The 20,694-nt window shown below is 38.5% G+C and overlaps 3 protein-coding genes across 3 annotated transcripts; 2 read left to right on the top strand and 1 right to left on the bottom strand.

The window, feature by feature from the left end:
• The first annotated feature begins 1,054 nt into the window (after positions 1-1,054).
• On the top strand, positions 1,055-6,365 carry ush1ga (Usher syndrome 1Ga (autosomal recessive)). The gene is made up of 3 exons (XM_065249912.2): positions 1,055-1,328; positions 4,024-4,474; positions 4,646-6,365. The coding sequence occupies exons 1-3, from the start codon at positions 1,165-1,167 to the stop codon at positions 5,450-5,452; spliced, it is 1,422 nt and encodes a 473-aa protein (XP_065105984.2). The 5' UTR covers positions 1,055-1,164; the 3' UTR covers positions 5,453-6,365.
• A 1,370-nt stretch (positions 6,366-7,735) lies between these two features.
• On the bottom strand, positions 7,736-9,148 carry amn (amnion associated transmembrane protein). The gene has a single exon (XM_065249911.2). It carries the CDS (start codon positions 9,146-9,148, stop codon positions 7,736-7,738), a length of 1,413 nt encoding a protein of 470 aa, XP_065105983.2.
• Positions 9,149-10,173: 1,025 nt separating this feature from the next.
• LOC135745381 (Golgi apparatus membrane protein TVP23 homolog B) lies at positions 10,174-13,784 on the top strand. The gene is made up of 8 exons (XM_065263681.1): positions 10,174-10,264; positions 12,076-12,188; positions 12,349-12,404; positions 12,539-12,686; positions 12,778-12,867; positions 13,111-13,236; positions 13,459-13,587; positions 13,654-13,784. Exons 2-8 carry the CDS (start codon positions 12,177-12,179, stop codon positions 13,705-13,707), a joined length of 615 nt encoding a protein of 204 aa, XP_065119753.1. The 5' UTR covers positions 10,174-10,264; positions 12,076-12,176; the 3' UTR covers positions 13,708-13,784.
• Positions 13,785-20,694: the final 6,910 nt, after the last annotated feature.

The raw sequence follows: 20,694 nt of genomic DNA, 5'->3' as shown, positions 1-20,694 counted from the left end.
TATTTAAAGTGATTTTTTTCAGATATTGACTCACTATGTTCATCTTTTCTGGGTATGCACATAAACAACTCTTTTCTGGAAGGATTTGCGTATTTTTATGTTTTTACATTTTTCTCTGTCATACAAAATATTTTATTTGCTTGTCATAATTTTTGACAATCGTGTAAAGGATCAGTATTTTTGTTACATTTATTTATCTTACTTAGACATTACAAATGTAAATGTCAAGGTGCTAAGCCATATGTTTCTTTTTTTTTTTGTAAGGATTTTAAGTCCTACGTGGACACTCTCACTGACTCCAGCAACTCCAAAGCCCTTAAATTGTATCATTGTGTCATTTGTATGACATTTCTCAAATGCTGTAATATTTAACTCTGTTTTACCCCTGGCACTGTGTTTGTATGTTCACAGAGATACAATACAAAAAATTTGACTTCTCCGTATGATTCCTTGAATTGCTCTTATAATGAATTTCTCCTTGTGTTCTGACAAACTTTCATCCAATAAAAAACACACTCATTTACCCTGATTAAAACTGTAATATAAAGTAAGCCTATATGTGTCTTCACTGTTAAAAATGTCTGTGGAAATTACAGTATTAGGCTACTGGCAGCTGTTTGCTTTTAGATTTCCTGGCAAACAGCAAAATAACCACAGCTAAATGTTTAGAGTGTTGTTTTAGTTCCTAAAATATCAAACCAAGAAACACATTTAATCAAATTACACATTTAACAAAGACTGACATTTTTATGTGCCCATTTTTATATTACTTTTAAGCAATAGTGTTTGGGGTGTTTTTTTCCAACCTAAAATCTGACAACAGGTTTAAATATATTTTGTCTTCATTACTCTACTGTTTTATAATTTCAAGCGCAGCAAAATTATATTTTAATGATTTGCTTACAGAGTCTGTTTGTGTCTTATTAATAATAAAAGTTACTTTGAACACTTCATGTACAGTAACTCAATAGGGGCGTAAAAATTTATTATTCAATTCATGTTGAAAGAAATAAAGATTGTGAGGCTAAAGCCACACCCTCACGATCAGCCGCGCGTCTCTCGGGTGTCCTTGGAAACTCCAAGTGCGCGCCTGCGGATGGTCAGGGGACCAAACGCACGGACACCGCAACACCCGAGTGATGGAGGCTGAAGTTCGGGATCGCCATGAATGACAAATATCACAGGGCAGCTCGAGATGGCTACCTTGACCTGCTGAAAGAAGCGACGCGGAAGGACCTGAACGCTCCGGATGAGGATGGCATGACACCGGTCCTATGGGCCGCGTACCACGGCAACTTGGACGCCTTGCGGCTTGTGGTGGGCAGAGGGTACGTGTGACAGATCTTTTCCGGTAACAGGAATTTCTCCGATAGTGTTTGTTTGTGGATTTAACAGAAGCCCGTATGTCTGGGTGTAGGCTACACGTACGCAACGCATCGAACAGACGCAACATTACGCAAAGACCAGCATTGCTCTGATCACCATAATACTGCTGCTGCTGGTGCAATGATTGTAATAATATGACGTGGTTCGTGACGGGGCTGTTTACTGTTAAACGTGCTGTTCTGCATCTTCTGCGTTGAACTATAAAATAATAATATAAACATTTCGCGTGATATTCATGATGGTCTTACGCAATAGTTTACGTTGAAACTGTCCAAGACACAATAAACCAGGCTAGACAGGAAAAACAAAATGTGCTTCATGTGGTAACATCTAGAGATTAACAAGGGGTCTGTTCATCAGAAATATTCCAACCAGATTAATAACCAGATTAATCCTGGTATAAAACGCAGTAAAGCAACAGTGGCACAGATTGACTATGGTATGTCTCTTATTTTGTTGTCCTGTAACTCAACTGGTGAATCATTACACAGGGCGGTGGGTTTGATTCTCAGGGAATGAAAAGATGGACTGATAAAAATGTACACCATCAAATGTAAAAAAAAAAATTCAAGTGACTGTGTTTGCCATACTGTACCTGTAATTCACTTGAAATGTAATTCGTTGAGTTTTGACTCGGTTTGTCATTGACGATGGCATTTACCAGTGACACATTGTTTGATCTAAGGTGAGCCTTTAATGCAGATGATAAAAGGCAGATTAATGTGAACACACAAAATTTTAATCGGAGCTCAACTGGTTGGCTTTTGATCAAATCCGCCTGTAGTATAGCCTTTCTACAGTTAGAGTTGATTTATTGCCATGTACACATTGAGATTTAGAAATTAATCCCTTAATTGGTGTTTTTCTCTGTAGTTATGAAAACACAATGCTGAAGCGTAAATTCCCACAATAATACGTGGGAACTGCGTAGTTAAAAACAGAGACGGGAATGGTAAAAATAGCGATGACATTTATGCAAGGTTTTGTTATTGTTTGCATTTAACTTTGAACAAACTGTTGCCAGTAAATAAAATAAATGTAAAATCTACAGTAAGTTACAGTTAGCAACCAGCTGCCATTAATACTGTCATTTCTGCAGAAATGTTTTACAGTGTGGGGTACAATTGTCAGTGAGTGACTTTACAGTAAGATACTTTCCTGTTTGATAAAGTGCTTTAAGGGTCTATCTTTATATAAACACACATAAAGGATCATAGACGTATTGGCATGCCATAAATCAAGGTCAGACAGGTGAGAGGGTCACAATCCAAATTCTGTCTTGACCCAGTATGCAACTGTGAAAACCTTGCAGCTTTTCTCATCCATAATGCATCACCGCTGGGCTTCACCTGTCTCCTATTAAATATTAATCTGACTCAGCTGTGTTGGTCACTGCGCACAGTACGATAAAGCTCAGAAACACGTCAGTGTAGTTCAGTGCATTCATGCTTTAGCTTGTATTTATTTATGTGTGCAATGCATTCATACTGTATATTCTGAGCTGCTTTTACTGGACAAAAGCGAAGCAACGTTTCAATTATGATTCAGTGATATTTTAAAATCCAGTACATAATACTGAAGTGTTACATATGCATTACAATGTGTCTCAATGTCACAAAGTATTTGACAATAGTTAGCCCTAGTATAAATAGTGTACAGTTGGATGGATAGGATGTCTTTCTAACTCTCCAACTCTGTAGGGCCTTTCAGAAAGCAGCTTTGAATGATTGACCCAAAATGCATTCTCTGGATTAGCTCAAGTGTGACTGATTACACGGATGAATCAATGTTTAAATGAGCTTTGTTCAGTCACGCAGTAGCAAACTTGTTAGTTGGTGTAGTTGTGGTTACATTCTGAAAACAGGAATTTTGTGTGACATCACTGGTGAAACCCTGTTGTTCTTCCTCGTAAGACGACACCAGATGAGCTACCACATATTTGAGCAGGTGGTCGAATTACAGATCCAGTGCACGTGATCAGCCTCAGTGCTGCAGATGACCCTGGTTTAGATCATTCTCATTTAAAAAAAGAAAACCAAGGAATTGCCCTGAGATTGTATGGGAGAAAACCTGTTTGTTCTTTATCTGATAACTGATCATTTTATACATGTATGTGATATGCACACTACCAGTTGTGTCAATACCACAGACATACATTATTTACTTGTCTTCACGGACGGCAGCCAGTGAGCTCCTAGCTATTCTTAGGATCAAAAACAAGGGATACTGACATAAGATAATCCTTGACCAGTTTCAAATCACACATGAAAGTGTGAATTATGTAGTCATGTTATTTATATAAAACCCGTATTTAAATAACGTAAATGGTCTAAGTTTTTAAAACATTCAGTGAAGTATGATAAGGATCATCACAGTGTCTGTAGGGCAGGTTTCCCCAAATGGTACCCTGGAGGGTCCAAGCACTACAGAGTTTAGGTCGAACCCTAATCAAACTCACCCACCTGTGATTGTCTAGTGATCATAAAGACCTTGATTAGCTTGTTCAGGTGTGTTTGATCAGGGTTGGAGCTAAACTCGGCCCTTCAGGGTAAGATTTGGGGAACCCTGCTGTATGTTTTTTTTTGTAGAGGTCATAGGTAAATGCCTGATATGAATCTTTCTTGGCTCCACTTGCAGGGGCGACCCAGATAAGTGTGACATATGGGGGAACACGCCACTCCACTTGGCTGCTGCCAACGGTCATCTCAACTGCTTGTCTTTTCTGGTGTCTTTTGGTGCCAACGTGTGGTGCCTGGACAACGACTACCACACACCGCTGGACATGGCTGCCACCAAGAATCACATGGACTGTGTGCGCTATCTGGACTCCATTGCTGCCAAGCAGACAACCCTTAACCCCAAACTAGTAAGCAAGCTGAAGGACCGAGCTTTCCGCAATGCTGAAAGGCGCATCAAAGAATGCGCAAAACTGCAGCAGAAGCACCGTCGGCGTATGGAGCGCAAATTTCAGAGAGAGACGACGGAAGCGTCCGTCTCTGATGTCATGAGCTTTTCCAGCTACGCAAGCAGCACGTTGAGTCGCAAGTTACACCACTTCAACACTGCCACAAGTGTGCCATACTCCCAGGTTTGACTTATTAGAATCTCACTTCGATCATTCAAAATAGGTTAAGGATACACACACACACACACAGTCACACAAACTAGCACCTTCCAAATAATCTCGTTGCCCCTTTATCTTTAAGCCTTAGCTTAATTGTGGTATTCAGATGTTGATGAATTGTCTTTGTTGTTCCAGGCTACTCTACATGCCACAGCCAGGGGCAAAACTAAGATCCAGAAGAAGCTTGAGAAGAAAAAGCAAGGCGACGGGACCTTCAAGATCTACGAAGATGGACGAAAAAGTGTCCACTCTTTGTCTGGCCTACAACTGGGAAATGACGTCATGTTCTTGAAGCAGGGTACATACGTCAATCCTAAAGATCGGTCCCGTCGCAATATACGAGACATGTTCCCAGGTGACAATGAGGATGCCATCTCACGTGCCATCAGTGAGCCTGACCTGCACGGGCAAGACGTGGAGCGCTCGGAGATCAGCACCGATTCGGGTCACGACTCGCTCTTCAACCGTCCAGGACTCGGCACCATGGTCTTCCGCCGTAACTATGTGAGCGGCGGACTTTTGGGCATCGGACACAGAGACGAAGGCAGTCTGGCAGGCAGCGAGCGAGTCGATAACGTGCGCCTGCACAGTCGAATGCATCGGCAGCCCGGTATGGACAATGACAGCATCGGAAGCGCTCGTAGCCTGCAGGAGAGGAACGAGCAGGAGCTGCCGTGGGAGGAGGTGGAGCTGGGGCTGGACGACGATGACGAGCCTGAGACGAGTCCGCTGGAAGTCTTTCTGGCCACACAGAGCATGAATGAATTCATTCCTATCTTAAAAAGAGAAAAAATTGATCTGGATGCCCTGTTGCTGTGCACAGACGACGACCTGAAGAGCATTCACATCCCATTGGGGCCCCGCAAAAAAATCATGGACACCTGTCAGCGACGACTTGAGACCATAGATGAGCCAGGCTGCCTCGAGGACACCGAGTTATGATCCTAATGTCTGTTTTTACCTCATTAAAGGGCCAATGTTGAAACAACATAATATGAAGCTAATAATAAGCAGATGTTTATACAAACACAAGTACGTGTGTGTATTGCAGATCTAAAAGGATTGCTGAACGTTGTTGTTACAGCAATGATTGTACTATTATCTTTCTAAGATAGTTTAAGTTGCTCAAAAATATATATAACTGTGGCAAGAAATGAAAAGAATAGTGGTAGGAATAAACAAATTGTTTAATAGATGTAAGAGGTCTATAATAAATGTAGTAACTGAAGGACATGAGCAGTAAATATGCCGCAATATGGTAATAATTATGTTAAAATGTAATTAGTTATTATGTGTCATGTGGCAAACACAGAGAGCTGAAATGAGGATTCTACCTCATAACACTCTCAGTCTTGTAATATTTCGGCCCCCATGGGGTAAATGTTTCAGTGCCTGTGCTGTTTGTGCCAGGACGATTCCATACAAAATGTCATTTTAGACAACTTTTGTATATTATTTGCTATTTTGTAAGACACATAATACTCAGTATGCAGAACACAAATGTACCGTAGTTCTTCCTATCATGGCTAACATAAGGGAATAGAAATAGAAATGAATAATTAGAATTTGAATTCAGTGCTAGAGTTCATAAGAGGATAAAATCATTTGTTTAGGCATCAAAATTTTGTTACACACAATGTTTACATGTATCTGGCCATAACAAATGTTTGTGAAGTATAAATATTTGGGTAAGTTAGTTTAAACTGTGAGCTCTTTGAAGTGACCAGTTATTATTGTCAGTAAACAGGTCTGCAAAAGAACAGGTTTTTTACATGTATTTACCCAATATCTTCATTTAATTTATTACCATAAACAACACTCCCAGCTGTTTACGTTTATGTTTTATAACTCATACATCAGATTAATTTTTATTGACATTTGTTCTTATGTAAAAATTACACAATAAATTAATAAATACATATAATATAGATTTCTCTTGCTGCTTCTGTCACCTGTTTTATGTTTGTCTAAAATGCATTTAATATGCAGTTTCTTATTTGTCCTGTTCACTTAGTTGATGTTCCCAAAACAGTTTTCAATAATTTCAATTTTTTAGGAAAATAAATGAATAGCCTATCATCAAACTTAGTCAATTTATCATGTGACTTTGAGTATGGTTGGACAACCAATGATGCAGGTCATGTGACAGGTTATGAGATTTGATGAAAAATTGGTTCCAGTTTTCTGACATTTTATGAAATATATTCATTTCTCATACAGTATTAAGACTTGAGAAAATTAAGGTTATCAACCAACAGAATAAAATGGTATAAGTTTAACTAAAATTATAAGTTTTAAATTAATAAGTTTGTTTTATAAGTTATGAGTTTTGTTTTATGTGAAGAATTTTCTTTTGGGGCTGCAAAGGGGATGAGCACACACTGCAAAAAATGACTTTCTTACTTAGTATTTTTGTCTTGTTTTCAGTAAAAAATATCTAAAAATTCTTAAATGTAAATGTATTTTCTTGATGAGCAAAATGACTTAGAAAAATAAGTCTAGTTTTTTAGAAAAGTGAATTAGTTCTTAAAACAAGTAAAAATATCTGCCAATGGAATAAGAAAAATTTTCTTGAAATAAGTTTACTTTTTGCATAAACACTTAATTTAAGAATTTTTTTCCTTATTCCATTGCCAGATTTTTTATGCTTGTTTTAAGCACAAATTCACTTACATTTTATATTTTTTGTCTAAAACTTTTTTCCTAGGTCATTGTGCTCATCAAGAAACCACATTTTAAAAAACCACATGCAAACTACTAAGTTAGAAAGTCAGTTTTTGCAGTGCATTGAAAAGTTTGAGAACCACTGGCCTAGACAATTATTTCTGGTAAAGTTACATCTATTCGTTTTTTTTTTTACTATAACTGTGTTGCCCCTCTTTGAGAACTTTAATATAGGTGTGAGGATATAAAAGGTTGATAAGGAAATAATTATACAGAATTTCATATCTGACAACAGACGATTTAATTTGATTTAACAAAATAAACTTAGACAAAATGAGACGAAACTACACAGTCACAGGTCCCTAAATTTGAAATGTTAACAGAAAAATAAAAGAAGATTCAAAGATCTGAAGATTATGCTTTAATTTTTAATCAAGAAAATTATGAGATATGAATGTTGGCAAAATGCAGGTATTAAAGCTTACTAACAGCACTAAGCATACAAAAAATTAGACCTTTAATTTGGTTATTTTGTTGTCATACAAGGATATACAACACCTGTCATGCATTAAGATCACTTTCATCATAGACAGGGTTTATGAAATAAACCCCTGACTGGGTCATAGCGATCGAGTTCTTGGTAATTGTTCCGTACAGTCCTGGTTCTTCCGGCATCATAGTCGGTTTGTCAAACATGGGGTTGTCAAAGCCGTGGTCCAAAGGGCCACCCAACTCGCCGACCTCACTACTGTTCTTCCATTTGCTGAATGAGGGGATGCTAGGAATTCTGGGGATTTTAACAACACCACGGCGGTAGAGGATAACAAAGACCACCAGCAAACCCACCACAACCAGGGAACCCAGCACGGCACCGGCCGCTACCCCTGCACGGTTTCCACTCGCCTCTGAAGATGCCTGGAACTCTGCAGAACTGATACCAAGGTTAGAGCCATGGTTCTGGATATCCTTCATTATGTCACGGGCAAGAACTTCAGCTAACTTCCCCGTTTCCTGACCCGTCTTCTGGTCTAAAAGCAGCACCTGAATCTCCTGAGAGACTCCGAATGGAAACAGTCCCAGCAGCTTCTGATCTTTGGACACTTTCGACATGGCCAGCTTTATAGAATCATATTTATGCAGACTGAGAAACAGGTGCTGGAGCCGTTGACGATATGACTCAAAGTTGAAGTTTAATGAGAACTTAACATTCACAATGGCACCGCAAACATCACAACAATGTCCTACAGGGTGCAGAGGCGTCTTGCAATCCAACGACTCACATTTTACATTTGCACAGATTTTGTCACGATTCACAGAATTACCGCAGACGCATCCGGTGATGTCATCACAGCCTGGACCACCGATGCTGAGAGACGAAGAACCGTGGAATTGCAGCTTACCTGAGTTGGAAGACAGGAATTGGGAAAACTCAGAGCTGCTGATGAACTTCTTCCCAAACACAGAGACGCTCTTCACAGGGACATCCCCATTAGGAGAAACATCTACACGGAAGGAGGTGGCCTCTCGAAATATAACATCATCAAACCGACATGGGACGCTCTCCTCGTGGACTGAAAACTGATACGTTCCCCCGTGAAGGTAGTCGATAGTGGCTGCAGCCACCCAAAGTGACGGATCGAACCATTTCAGAGATTCACAGTCTTTAAACTGTGCCATCACACCGGAGCCACAGTCAGGATCTCCACCGTCTCTCACAGAAAACCCAGCACCAGATGCCAGAATAAACTCCCCGTCCATTGGCAAGTTCATTCCCGTGATAGCGTGAGCCGTTTCTACGTACACAGACACTTTCCTATCAGCTAAAAACATCACTCGGTCATTACCACACGGTACAGAGCCTTTATCCCAGTTGGTTGTGTTTTCAAAATTTGTGTCAGGAATCCACTGCTTGTAGAGAGCATTCGCAAACGGTGAAATGCAAAGAAGACACAGGACGATGTGCTGAACAGCCATCGTGAAACTTGGCTATGGCATGAGGAAAGGGTGGAAAGCCAGAATGACCTTTGGTCTGTCATGAGCTCTTGGACTGTCACATGAGAGCCTACACTATAACTTTGTGAAAAATTCACAAGAGCAATTCCGTCAGTAAAACATATACTGCAGTGACAATAAAGACACACATTATGACAAATGTTAAATGGTTTATGGACCAGTTGTTCACATACTGCTGTTTGGCGTTACAGCACAACATCACATCTTTCTGTCTTGTTTTTCCTCTCATTTTCCACTAAATCAGATGCCCGCATATATGCACACATAGACAGAATTACAGTTTTAAAAAATATCTGTTTTTGACAAGAATTCACACAGATCTAATCTGTTATGTGTTAAGTAAATGTTTGATTAACTGTATATGATGTGTAAGATTATATTAGATCCTTGCATTACAGTAGATCCTAAAGCTGTCTGTGTCTCAATGGCAATCAAACAGTAAAAAAGTTAAACATATCGTTTTTGACTTTGTTTGTGCCAAATCTATTCGTTTTACCAGTGATTTTAATGTATGGATGTGGTTTTGTGTTTTAACCTTAAAAAATATTTAACTGTATTTCACGTGTTCACACTTACAAATAATTCTGAACAGGGTTATTAATATGCGTATTTGGCGTGCTGTCCGAGGAGAGGGCTCCGACCTCGTTAATGGCCTGAGCCCGGAGCGCCTCCTGGCGGGGAGAGGGTTCCGGGCTCGGCCTTAGGCCCGAACCCAGAATAATCCCCCCTGTTCTGGTTAGTAACGTGACTAGGCAAATCGTGCGGAGAAGGGAAGGTGGAGGGATGCTGAAACTATCAAGGAATGAGGGTGAGTTGATTTTCAGTCTATATAGGTTTCTGTTGATGCCGATCAGGTGAAGACCTGATTGCTGATTGTCGACAGCTGGTCATAGTTACAAGGTAATTAGGTTGATTATTTGAACGTGCTCCTCCCAAACTTTGTTAATAAAACATCATGTAGTTTTTTCAAAATAATTTAGCTGACTCTCATTTATAATAAACAGACATTTGCATAAAGCATCCATATTTGGCCACGCCCATGTTGATTAGAGTATTAAAAACTTGAAAAGTGTTAAGGTAAATATAGACCCTTTTACTGTTTGTACACAATGATGACGTGATAGCGTATGCGCGCGCATTTAGGCAACGGAAGTATCGTAAGAATCAACAGTGAAGCAACACAAACAGTAAGTTATTTTAAAAAAATTGACTTTATCAACATTTTCAACACAGCTACCAGATCCGTGTACTATAGTGGAGTGGATAGAAGACGTTAGCAGATGGCCAAATATAAAGTTGCCAGATACATATATACGTATATTAGTATATTATATTAGTGCAACCAAACAAAACAACGGGACATTTTGATGTTGAGAAACCGTTTTAATAAACTTTCTGAGTTGCTACCACGTTAGAACCAATGGGGAATAACACCACTTCTGTTGCCCAAATGCGCGCGCAGGCTATTTGATCACGTGAGCTGTAAAAGGGTCTATAGACCAGATTAAAATGTGCGATTAAGTTTGAAGTGTCGTTTGAAGTCCTATCTGCTAAATGAGATAACAAGTAAAGTAGGCCTACTGCAGGGAACCGAATCTGATCACCTGATTCTAGTTTATCACACGCTGGTCAGATAGACCAATCACAGGCGTTACACCTGAGACCTCAATAAACCTTTTGCACTGACCTTTTGCGAATAGATGTCACAGTTATGTCACTGCAAGCTGCGCGCGCAATGTGGTTGCAAAAAAAAGTGGAAATGAATTACACACGAGTGAAAAGAGCAAAATAACTCACTAGAAAATGTCTTGTTGTTGTGCTGTTGAGTTTAAAAAAAAAAAAAAGATGGCCTTCATTTTTATAGAATAGCATCTTCGAAGACACCATTTGAAGATTATCGTAAGTGTTTATGATTAGCAATAAGGACAGACTGTAGTAATGAAATCATCTGAAAATCTTATAATAATTAGAATGGAAAATAATTTGAGAAGATGTCCAGTGTTCTGTCAAAGTTTGTTCCCTCTGTGTGTTTCTTTTTTGATCATGTTACGTTTATAATTTATTTAGAAAGATTAAAGATTTGAATGGGTTATACTGAAAAAGTATATTTAAAAGTATTAAATATTTCATAATTTTTGCGTTTTCTATTATTTCTTTTTACCTTATATCTTAGCCTATGTTATATTCCTGTTTGTTCTAAAATTATTATGTTTACATACTTAATAAATATATAAATTTAACACACACATGATGAAAAGTGTTATTAATATATAAACATGCATAGGCCTATTAATTTGTACAGTATGTTAACATAATAGTTTAATAATAACAAAGTTTTAGACTATATATAGGCTATAAGGAAAAATAATAGAAAACAGGAAAAGAATGAAATATTTAATAAATTATATTATATAGAATACATGATAGTATTGCTTAGTTTTGTATAGTATAGTATTGCTTAGTTTTTATATGTACTTTAGCGATTCATACTGTAAAAATAATTGATTTACCAATAAAGAATAATACATATACATTATATACATGCACATATATCAGTAGTCAAGCCCTTTAAACTTTTCATTTATCTAAAAAATAAATGTAACGTGTATAAGAAACATTACACTAAAGGTAAACATAGGGGAAACAGACCTCGACAGAACACCGAATCCATAACCATCTAAACACTTCACACCGCTGTTGAAGAGCTGTCACTTTCTGCCACCAGCTGGGCTCCGCCCACAACAACGTCATCTCTGTTTGCAAACACGCAAATGGTCTATAGATTTTATTTTAACTTATTTAAATTATTTTTCAATTGTGAAGTACACAAATGTCTGCAGAGATTATATTTATATTTTAAATTATATTTATTTGAATTCTGCTCACAGACGCCACACGCCCCCTACAGGAACAACACTACTTACTAGCTATTGATTGGGCACGTGTGTGTTTGTGTTCGTTAGCAGGAAATGAGATCACCTTCACCAAGATGATCAGACAGGTGAGTTTAAACTAATGATTAATGGAAAGACGTGGGCTAGTTTTACGCTTATGATCAAATTAATGATTAATGTCGTATAAAAGCAGATTCGGTCATTTTTAAAAAAAAGTTGTTTTTGTATCATGAAAAGCGATGTGATCGAATCAATGTTTGTTTTAAGGACTCTGGGAGTGAAGTGCCTTTATTCAGTGAGGATGAAATCAAATCAAACATCAAGTGAGTTTTTACATAATAAGTTCTAAAGAGATCATGTAGGTGTGTGTCAAATGTTATGACATTTTCTTTTAAAAGGCTCCTGATGATTTATTAAAGATAAAAATGTATATTTCTTTTGTTATGTTTTTTGTCAGACACCCTCTGGCCTGCTTCTTTCATCTCATCTTCCGCACAAGTGCCATCCTCCTCTACCTCTTTTGTGAGGTATTCAGCCGACGGTTCATTGTCATCAGCATGGTCACTATTGTTGTACTTTTGTCATGTGATTTCTGGACAGTGAAGGTGAGCATGACGTCCAGCTCAGTGTGCTTCATCAGTATTATGTGATGATGATGATGATGATGATGATGATGTATATAATATCTCCTATGAGAATGTGACAGGGCGGATGCTGGTGGGTTTGAGGTGGTGTAATCGGATTCAAGCAGATGGACTCGGTCACTGGATCTTTGAATCCAGACCTGTGAGTTTTTACAATTCTGCAGAAAATATGTCTCTTTGCAAGGCAATAAAATCCAGTTTATGATTGAAACGCACAATCCTGAGGTATTATACAACTTTATAGCTAACTTTTATCACAAGTCGATCAAAGTTTAATGCGCGTGTTTTGTCGCTGTCTTTGGAAACAACACATTCAGTTGTGTAATTATTTTAAAACATCAGCAGGTTTTATGTTAATGTGTAAATCTGTCGATTTATTTTCTAGGACACCAACAGAAATGTTGTGTCAAACTCGGAGTCACAGATTTTCTGGCTTGGTTTAACTGTGTCTCCACTCTTTTGGGTTTTCTTCGTGTTTAGTTGTCTCTTTGCCTTCAACATTAAGTGGTTGGTGAGTTTGTATTATATATCTGAATGTCACCTGAAGCATACCAAGTTTATTTTATGTTTGATATTAATAAAAAAAAAAGTAATTGTACACCATAATACACCATATTCAAGCAATGTGCAAAAATGTTCTGTTATTTTACCAGAAAACAAATGTACTATTATTTTTAGGGACGCAATAGCGCAGATCTTTTGTGTAGTGTTATTATGGTTTATTTGTGTGCAGGTGCTTGTGCTCTTGGGATCTGTCCTGCAGTTGGCTAACTTGTATGCGTTTGTGCGATGCAAAGTGGGTGGTGGAAGTAAACTAAAGGAAATGGCAACCAATTACTTTGGCCTTAAGCTCTTAAAAAAGGTAAAGTTTACTACACTGAGTTAAAAAAACGCCCTGCATGCTTCTAACTTATTTTTTCTCTCACAGACTGAAGTAAACAAGAGGAGCTATGATGGGACAGAAGTGTTGTTTTATAATTAGCACCATCGAGCCGGACTTTGCCAATCTAGTAATTGTTTTTGATCCTTGTCTTTTTTTTGTCATACAGTATATGACAATAATATAACATAGCTTGTTCAAAATAAAATCTTGTTTAAACAATAGTGTTTTCTGATGTGGAGATGATTGAATGGGTCTGAACTTTGAAAGAGTGAGTGAGTCATTATTCTTCAGTTGGTCAACAGATGTCTCTCTTGCTCCACACACACACATAAGACCTGTGGTGATGATTGAACCTCAACTTTTCTTCTCAAGATCAAACTAATTGTCTTCATAAAAAGAGTCAACATTAGTGACATATTAAAAAATATATCAATGAAATAAGACTTGCCCTGCTAATTTGACTAAACATAAATGAAGAACTGAGAAGTAATCTAAACATCAATAATAATTATAATCTCCTGTAATATTGATTATCATGACATTACACGAGATGTGTCTTGCTCATATGCTAAGGTTTAGTTTGTTGGCTTTTTCATAAGACTTGAAAGTTCCATGATTTTTATGACAATTTTTGTTTATTGCAGACAGTTTTATGAATTTAGAGAATGTAAAGCATCAACAAGCACCAAAAGTCATTTACAGCCACATAAAGTGACTTTATTATAGCTAATGGATGGTAAAAAAAACAAACAAGTAAACTACATTAATGTGTAGCAGCTCTAAAGGATGATTGCTTTTTTATTTACAGATGACAGCCTATCAGTAATCACTCTTGTAGGGTCATGTTGTGAAGTTTAATAGGCTTGTTTGACTTCATGCGACGCCATAAGAACCGACAGGAGGATAACATCAAAGTTTCTGCAAGAGCGATTTGAAAGCAGACTCCCCTGCATGATTTCTCGAATTGCTCTTGCGGCACTTAAACTTAGACGTCATTTTTCTGTAAGTTCTTGCGGCACCGCAAACAAGCCAAATGATTTCCAAGCATATCTTTTTAACACTTATTAATTGATGGTTAAATGGCAGAAGACGACTCCTCTGCGCAGTGCACTATACTTAAACTTTAAGTGTAAACTTTTACGTGTTTTTTTTTTTTGAGGGGGGTCCCAGGGATGCAAACTTGTCACCTTTTGGCAAGATTCAATCTTTAGGTTGCAAAGTAGGTCAGATGTTCAGATGCAAAAGCAACTGAACACCACCTACCATGAAATAATGATTGTAACCGAATACTCTCGACATGTACCATACGGTCATCAAATACTTTCACATCAAATTCTATTAATCCGCCCTCAGGCCATTCAAAAATCCCAGTTTTTAGGCAGAATCCTGCACTGTAAAATTTTTTTTGCTCCCTTCATTTTTTTGTTGTTGAATCAACTCAGATTTACAAGTTATTCAACGTATTATTATTTATCTTGACAAGAGATGCGTTGTAGGTAATGGGTAAACCTATTATGGCAACAAAGATATTTTACAGTGTGAAATAAAAATGCTTATACCACGGGTCTGTTGAATGCTGTATTCTGATTGGCTGAGAAATGTTCCGTGGGTATGCATTAATTTCTGATAACCGCACACCTAACTTGTCAAATGTCTTAAAAATAGGCACCTGAGCAATGTTTGTGGTAACCGTGGTATAAGAGGAATAATTGACTCCGGTCCTTTGAATTATTTGAAAATAATGCACACCCGCCGTGTCGTGCCGCATTGCACCTTGGCTGTGCATTACTTTCTTATAATTCAATGGCCCGTCGTCAATTATTCCTTACTCATTCACAAGAAATCGTGTCGGACGCACTTAGCAGGTTTTGTATGTGAACTCTTTCAATACAAACCTAATATTTGATAATCTGCACAGATGTTTCCTACTTACACACTAAAGCAAATGTTAGAAATGTAATGATTCAAAGAGTGTCTGGACGGTTTCTCCACTGTGTCACTGTTTTGGAAATAATTTCCAGGTCTTTCTGAAAACCATCTTACCAGACACCCCCTACTCTTTTAGAACATAAACATCTACAGAAGTGATAGGAAACGGCATCCTAAACCCTCACTGGAAATAAGCCACTTGTTGACATGGCAGTTTTCGGCCTCGAGCATTTTAGACATTTTCTAAACTCCAGACCACAAACCTTATTGACCCTGTCTGGGTCATGTGATCACATCAAACAATGACAAGATGTTTATGCGTGTGTTTTCATCAGAGGAATAGTGCTTTTTCCATTGTCCGGTTCTGATCAAATAAAAACAATTGCAAAGTTTGTTTTTTATGCCCTACAGGAACACAAGTGCTTAAAACTCCACCAACGTCATCAACAGCAACTCTTTTTTTAAGAAACTATAGGAAGTGACTCACTTTTAACATCAATGTTTATTCAATCAACGGCATCTATTCTGGCTACTGGAAAACTATCATGATATCAAGAGAGATTGTCTAATTACATTACGATTACACCTTGATTACCTCATGCACGATTGACTTGCTTTTATCTCACATATCTTACAACCTTATCCATATATTTAAAAAGGATTTTATCTAGAGTATTATAGTAAGATCTTAACAGCACCCGCATTACCAAGTAGCAAAGAGATTAAAGCATTTACATGGCTAGAGACCAACTAACACACTAAATAAATGCTGGGTTATTTTCAACCAAGCTTTGGTTCAAAAAAGTTCAAAAACTCAACCCGGGTGGGGGTGTCATTTCACCTATGCTGGGTTGTTTTAACCCATTGTTGGGTCAAATATAAACATTTTCTGGGTTAATGTAGGCCAACGGCTGGGTTTGTCCTTTCTTGACTGAGTTAACCCTTAATTAAAACCAGTAAAGAACAAGTTCTCCAACAGACATAAGCAGGTGCCCCAGACATGTGACTGAATAAAGAAGCCAGAAAAGCCAGGCGTGTCACCACTTTTTCAAATCAATCACCACAAATGTGTTTTTGTTTATGATAGAGATTAAATGTATTTAGGCATTGAATAAAACTGATGATGTATGTACCGGTATGTTTAATGTTATGACGTTAACCCAGAGGCTTGTCCCAAAAAAGAAAAACTGCACCACACTAAATAGATTTAACTCTCAGGAGAGCGAATGGGCAAAAAAAATTTCAATGACAAAGCAACATTGAAAATGATGACCCAGCTATGAGTGCCTTAAGATTATAGTTAAATGTTAATTATATAAACACAGTTCTGTATTATAGTAATAATCACATAAGTTATATTCACCAGATGAAAGTAATATATTACTCACAAAATCTTCCTTCCGTGTCGTGGCAGGTGTCAAAATCCGCACGTAGACGGTATAAAGGCCTTCTTATAGGCGAGTCTCAGACTTCTAAGCCACCTTTGACCCCAGGGTCAGTCAGCGTTCTTAGAATACGAACATTAAATCCTTTCAACACTCTCTGTATACCTCTTTGGCAAACAGTGACGTTCCCAGTAATGACTTCACCGGGTAGCTCGCCTTCTTTCTTTACAACACAGGTTGTTTATATGACCTTGCCTGCCCTTCTGTTCTTTTCTTTTCACTGTATAACTGTTAATTTTTGTTTTTTTCAAAGAATCGCTAAACTTGCATCATATGGGCAATAATCCTAGAGTGTGTCAGGTGCACTTTTATCAGCTTGAGTTTTTTCTGTACAGCACACCTCTACAGCCCACTGTCAGTCTGACAATATAACCTGCTTCAACAAGCTCACATTCACTAATGTTGGTTAAATGCAAAAATAAACATAATTAAGGAGAATTGATGAATTTTACACCTGAACATCATTGAAAGTTTCAGCATTATTGTTGTAGCATTGCCGTCTGCACATTCTGCATTCATTAATAACACATTGCAGATTTATTAAAAGGGGAAAATGTAGGACTCTGGGTAGCTTTTTAAAAATGTAATTCATGGGGTTTATACAGGCATATCAAGATGATCACTTTAACTATAACTGCTCACTTCATTTGCATGCAATGATTTTGTTATCTTATCATCACATCTAAGAGATCAGAGATGATAATGATATCTCCAGTCTATTGAGACTATTTCTCTGGGTGTGGACAATTTGGATGTGTAAATTGGATGCGTCTTATCTGGAGATCACCCTTATCTTTCTTCTTTGGGTTGTCACCATGGCGATGGCCTACACATCATTGGCAAGGTCACATCTAAAATGGTGCAATGTGAGATTTAGGTTATGAAATAATTGGCCTTGTTGAAATGTTGGAAGTCTGAAACAATTAAGCTTGTATTTTATTCACCGTTTATGCACTGTTAAGCACTGTGTACACATTGTAAACATAGCAATATCATGATCAATGCAAATGTGCAGGTGCAATTAGTATGTGCAAATATGCAATGCTTAAAAGTAACACTTTTTGTCAGAAAAAACTACTTAACAACTGTATTCCTTGTTTTAACTAACTTAATACCCTGTTAACAGTTATAATATTGCTCAACTGTTACAGTATTGCTCCCCTGTTCCAGTATTGCTCCCCTGTTATAATATTGCCCACCACAGTGCCTCTTCTCCCTTCTGTACTCTTTGTCCCGCAACCCAGGAGAAAAAAGAGGAAGAAGGGAGCCCCCTGTTCTCCGTATTCTCCTGGGTCCACACTGACTCCTCAGCTAGCTGCAGAAACCCCTGTCTCTGCACCAAAGCTCCTGCTGCCAGCTCCTGATCCGCCGCAGCCGACAGAGCCAGCGCATCCGCCGCAGCCGACAGAGCCTGCGCATCCGTCGCAGCCTTCTGCTTGTCGCCCTCCGTCCCTGTTCACACCCTATGGACCCAGAACTCATTCCCCACCCAGTCTGAACCACCACCCATGAACTTTGTTGTTATCCTACCCCAACCTGTTTGTTATGGTTTCATGTTTGCCCTTAGTGTTATTTGTTATGTTTTCTTGGATGTTATGTTTTTGTCAGTCTTGTGCATCGTGTTTAGTGTCCCCCCTGAAGACGTCTCGTATCCGTTCCTGAAGGGTGGGGGTAATGTCAGGATCCTGCCAGATCCTTGTTTGTATTTAGATCTAGTTCAGCATGTCAGGGTTCTGACAGTACAATGTTTCATGTGGGAGATGCGTGGTTTTAGTATTGGTTTATTCTGACCACGTATTTCCTGGGTCTCGTCACTTTTTCCCCGATCCCTTACTTGTGATACTTTTCAGGTGTGTTTCATTTAGTTTTCCCTATTTAAAGTCCTTGTGTTTGGTGTCTTGTACGGGTTCGTTTTTTCTATTCCGTGAGTACTTGTTATTGAGAAAAATCTAGTCCTGTTATTGTTTTATGTTTGATCATCTTGAAGTGTTGTGTAGTCTAGTGTATTTAGTGTTTATTCAGTTTTGTTTACCCCTCGTGGGTTTTGTTTTCCTGTTTTTACCCTGTTTTGTTATTAAAGTCATGTGTTGTTATCCACGTCCGATTCTTAACAGTTCCAGTATTGATCCCCTGTTATAGAATTGCTCCCCTGTTCCAGTATTGCTCCCCTGTTACAATATTGCTACCGTTACAGTATTGATCCCCCATTATAGTATTGCTTCCCTGTTACTGTTAGGAACGACAGAACACTGAAATCCCAATGCAGAGGTGTTTTTTTATGATCAGAAATTTATAGGAGAAAAACACAAAATGTCCTTTGTGTAAATGGTGCAAAAAAGAGAAAACACTCTGGTCAGATATGTATAGGAGGAAAAACACTAAATGTCCTTGTGTAAATGGTGCGAAAAAGAAAACACTAGATCCAAAATCCTTATGAAAAGAGACAACACTTGAGCGACAGTCCACAGCCGAAAGGCTTCGGGAAAAACTCTGTAGTGGGAAACCCAGCACGAGCCGTAGGACATCCACTAAAAACTCCTGAAAGTCTTAGGTGGAAACCTGGCGAAACAGAGAGAGAGAGATAAATGTTGATGACGCCTTCAGTGGAGACGCTGGACAGCGCTCTGATGTTGGACAGCGCTCTGTGAGATCCTTTAACTGGAGACACTCAAACTCGGCTGTTGCCACTCCAGCCGAGCAAGCGAGAGAGCAGTGAAGCGAGAAAATCCAGCAGATAGTGGACCATGGCAGGAAACAACTCCTCAGGGAAGTATTCAGTAGAACAAGGAATCTGGGTGAATAAAGGCAGCAGAGAGCACAGACTATAGTTAGAAAAATACAAGACTAGACATGAACTAGACAGAGCTAGTGCGGCATGAACATACTAAGACGAACTTGCAAAGAACTGAGGAAACGAGGGGAATTTAAATCAAACCGGAATGGGCAAAAAATATAATTCAGGTGTGTGACGCCGGTGAAAAGAGTCAGCGATAATGAGAACACCAGGTGGGAGCATGTGTGGAGCTGTCAAAACAAAACACAACACATAAGGAAACAAAGACAAAGGCGGCCAGTAAGACCAAAATCATGACAGTTACAGTATTGATCCCCTGTTACAGTATTGCTCCCCTGTTACAGTATTGCTCCCCTGTTACAGTATTGCTCCCCTGTTATTGTATTGCTCCCTTGTTACAGTATTGATCCCGTTATAGTATTGCTCCCCTGTTACAATATTGCTTCACTGTTAAAATATTGCTCCCCTGTTCCAGTATTGCTGCTGTTACAGTATTGCTCGCCTGTTACAGTATTGCTCGCCTGTTACAATATTGCTCCACTATTACAATATTGCTGCACTGTTACAATATTGCTCCACTGTTACAATATTGCTCCCATTACAGTATTGCTCTCCTGTTACGGTATTGCTCCACTGTTACAATATTGCTCCACTGTTACAATATTGCTCCCATTACAGTATTGCTCCCCTGTTACAGTATTACTCCCATTACAGTATTGCTCCCCTGTTACAGTATTGCTCCCCTGTTATAGTATTGCTCCTGCTTTATTGTCATTATTTCACATTATTACACGGCTCTCTGGAATGCTTGATTCTGATTGGTCAGTTGAGACATTTGCAGGTTCGTTCTTTTCGAATAATAACCGCTCCAAAATAATAAAGCATAGCCGGTACTACTTTTACGAGTAAGATCGCTCC

Source organism: Paramisgurnus dabryanus, chromosome 3 (assembly GCF_030506205.2).
Source record: "Paramisgurnus dabryanus chromosome 3, PD_genome_1.1, whole genome shotgun sequence".
Lineage (NCBI taxonomy): Eukaryota > Metazoa > Chordata > Actinopteri > Cypriniformes > Cobitidae > Paramisgurnus > Paramisgurnus dabryanus.
Note: the sequence above shows the minus strand (reverse complement) of the source record. Positions and strands in the feature narration are given on the sequence as shown.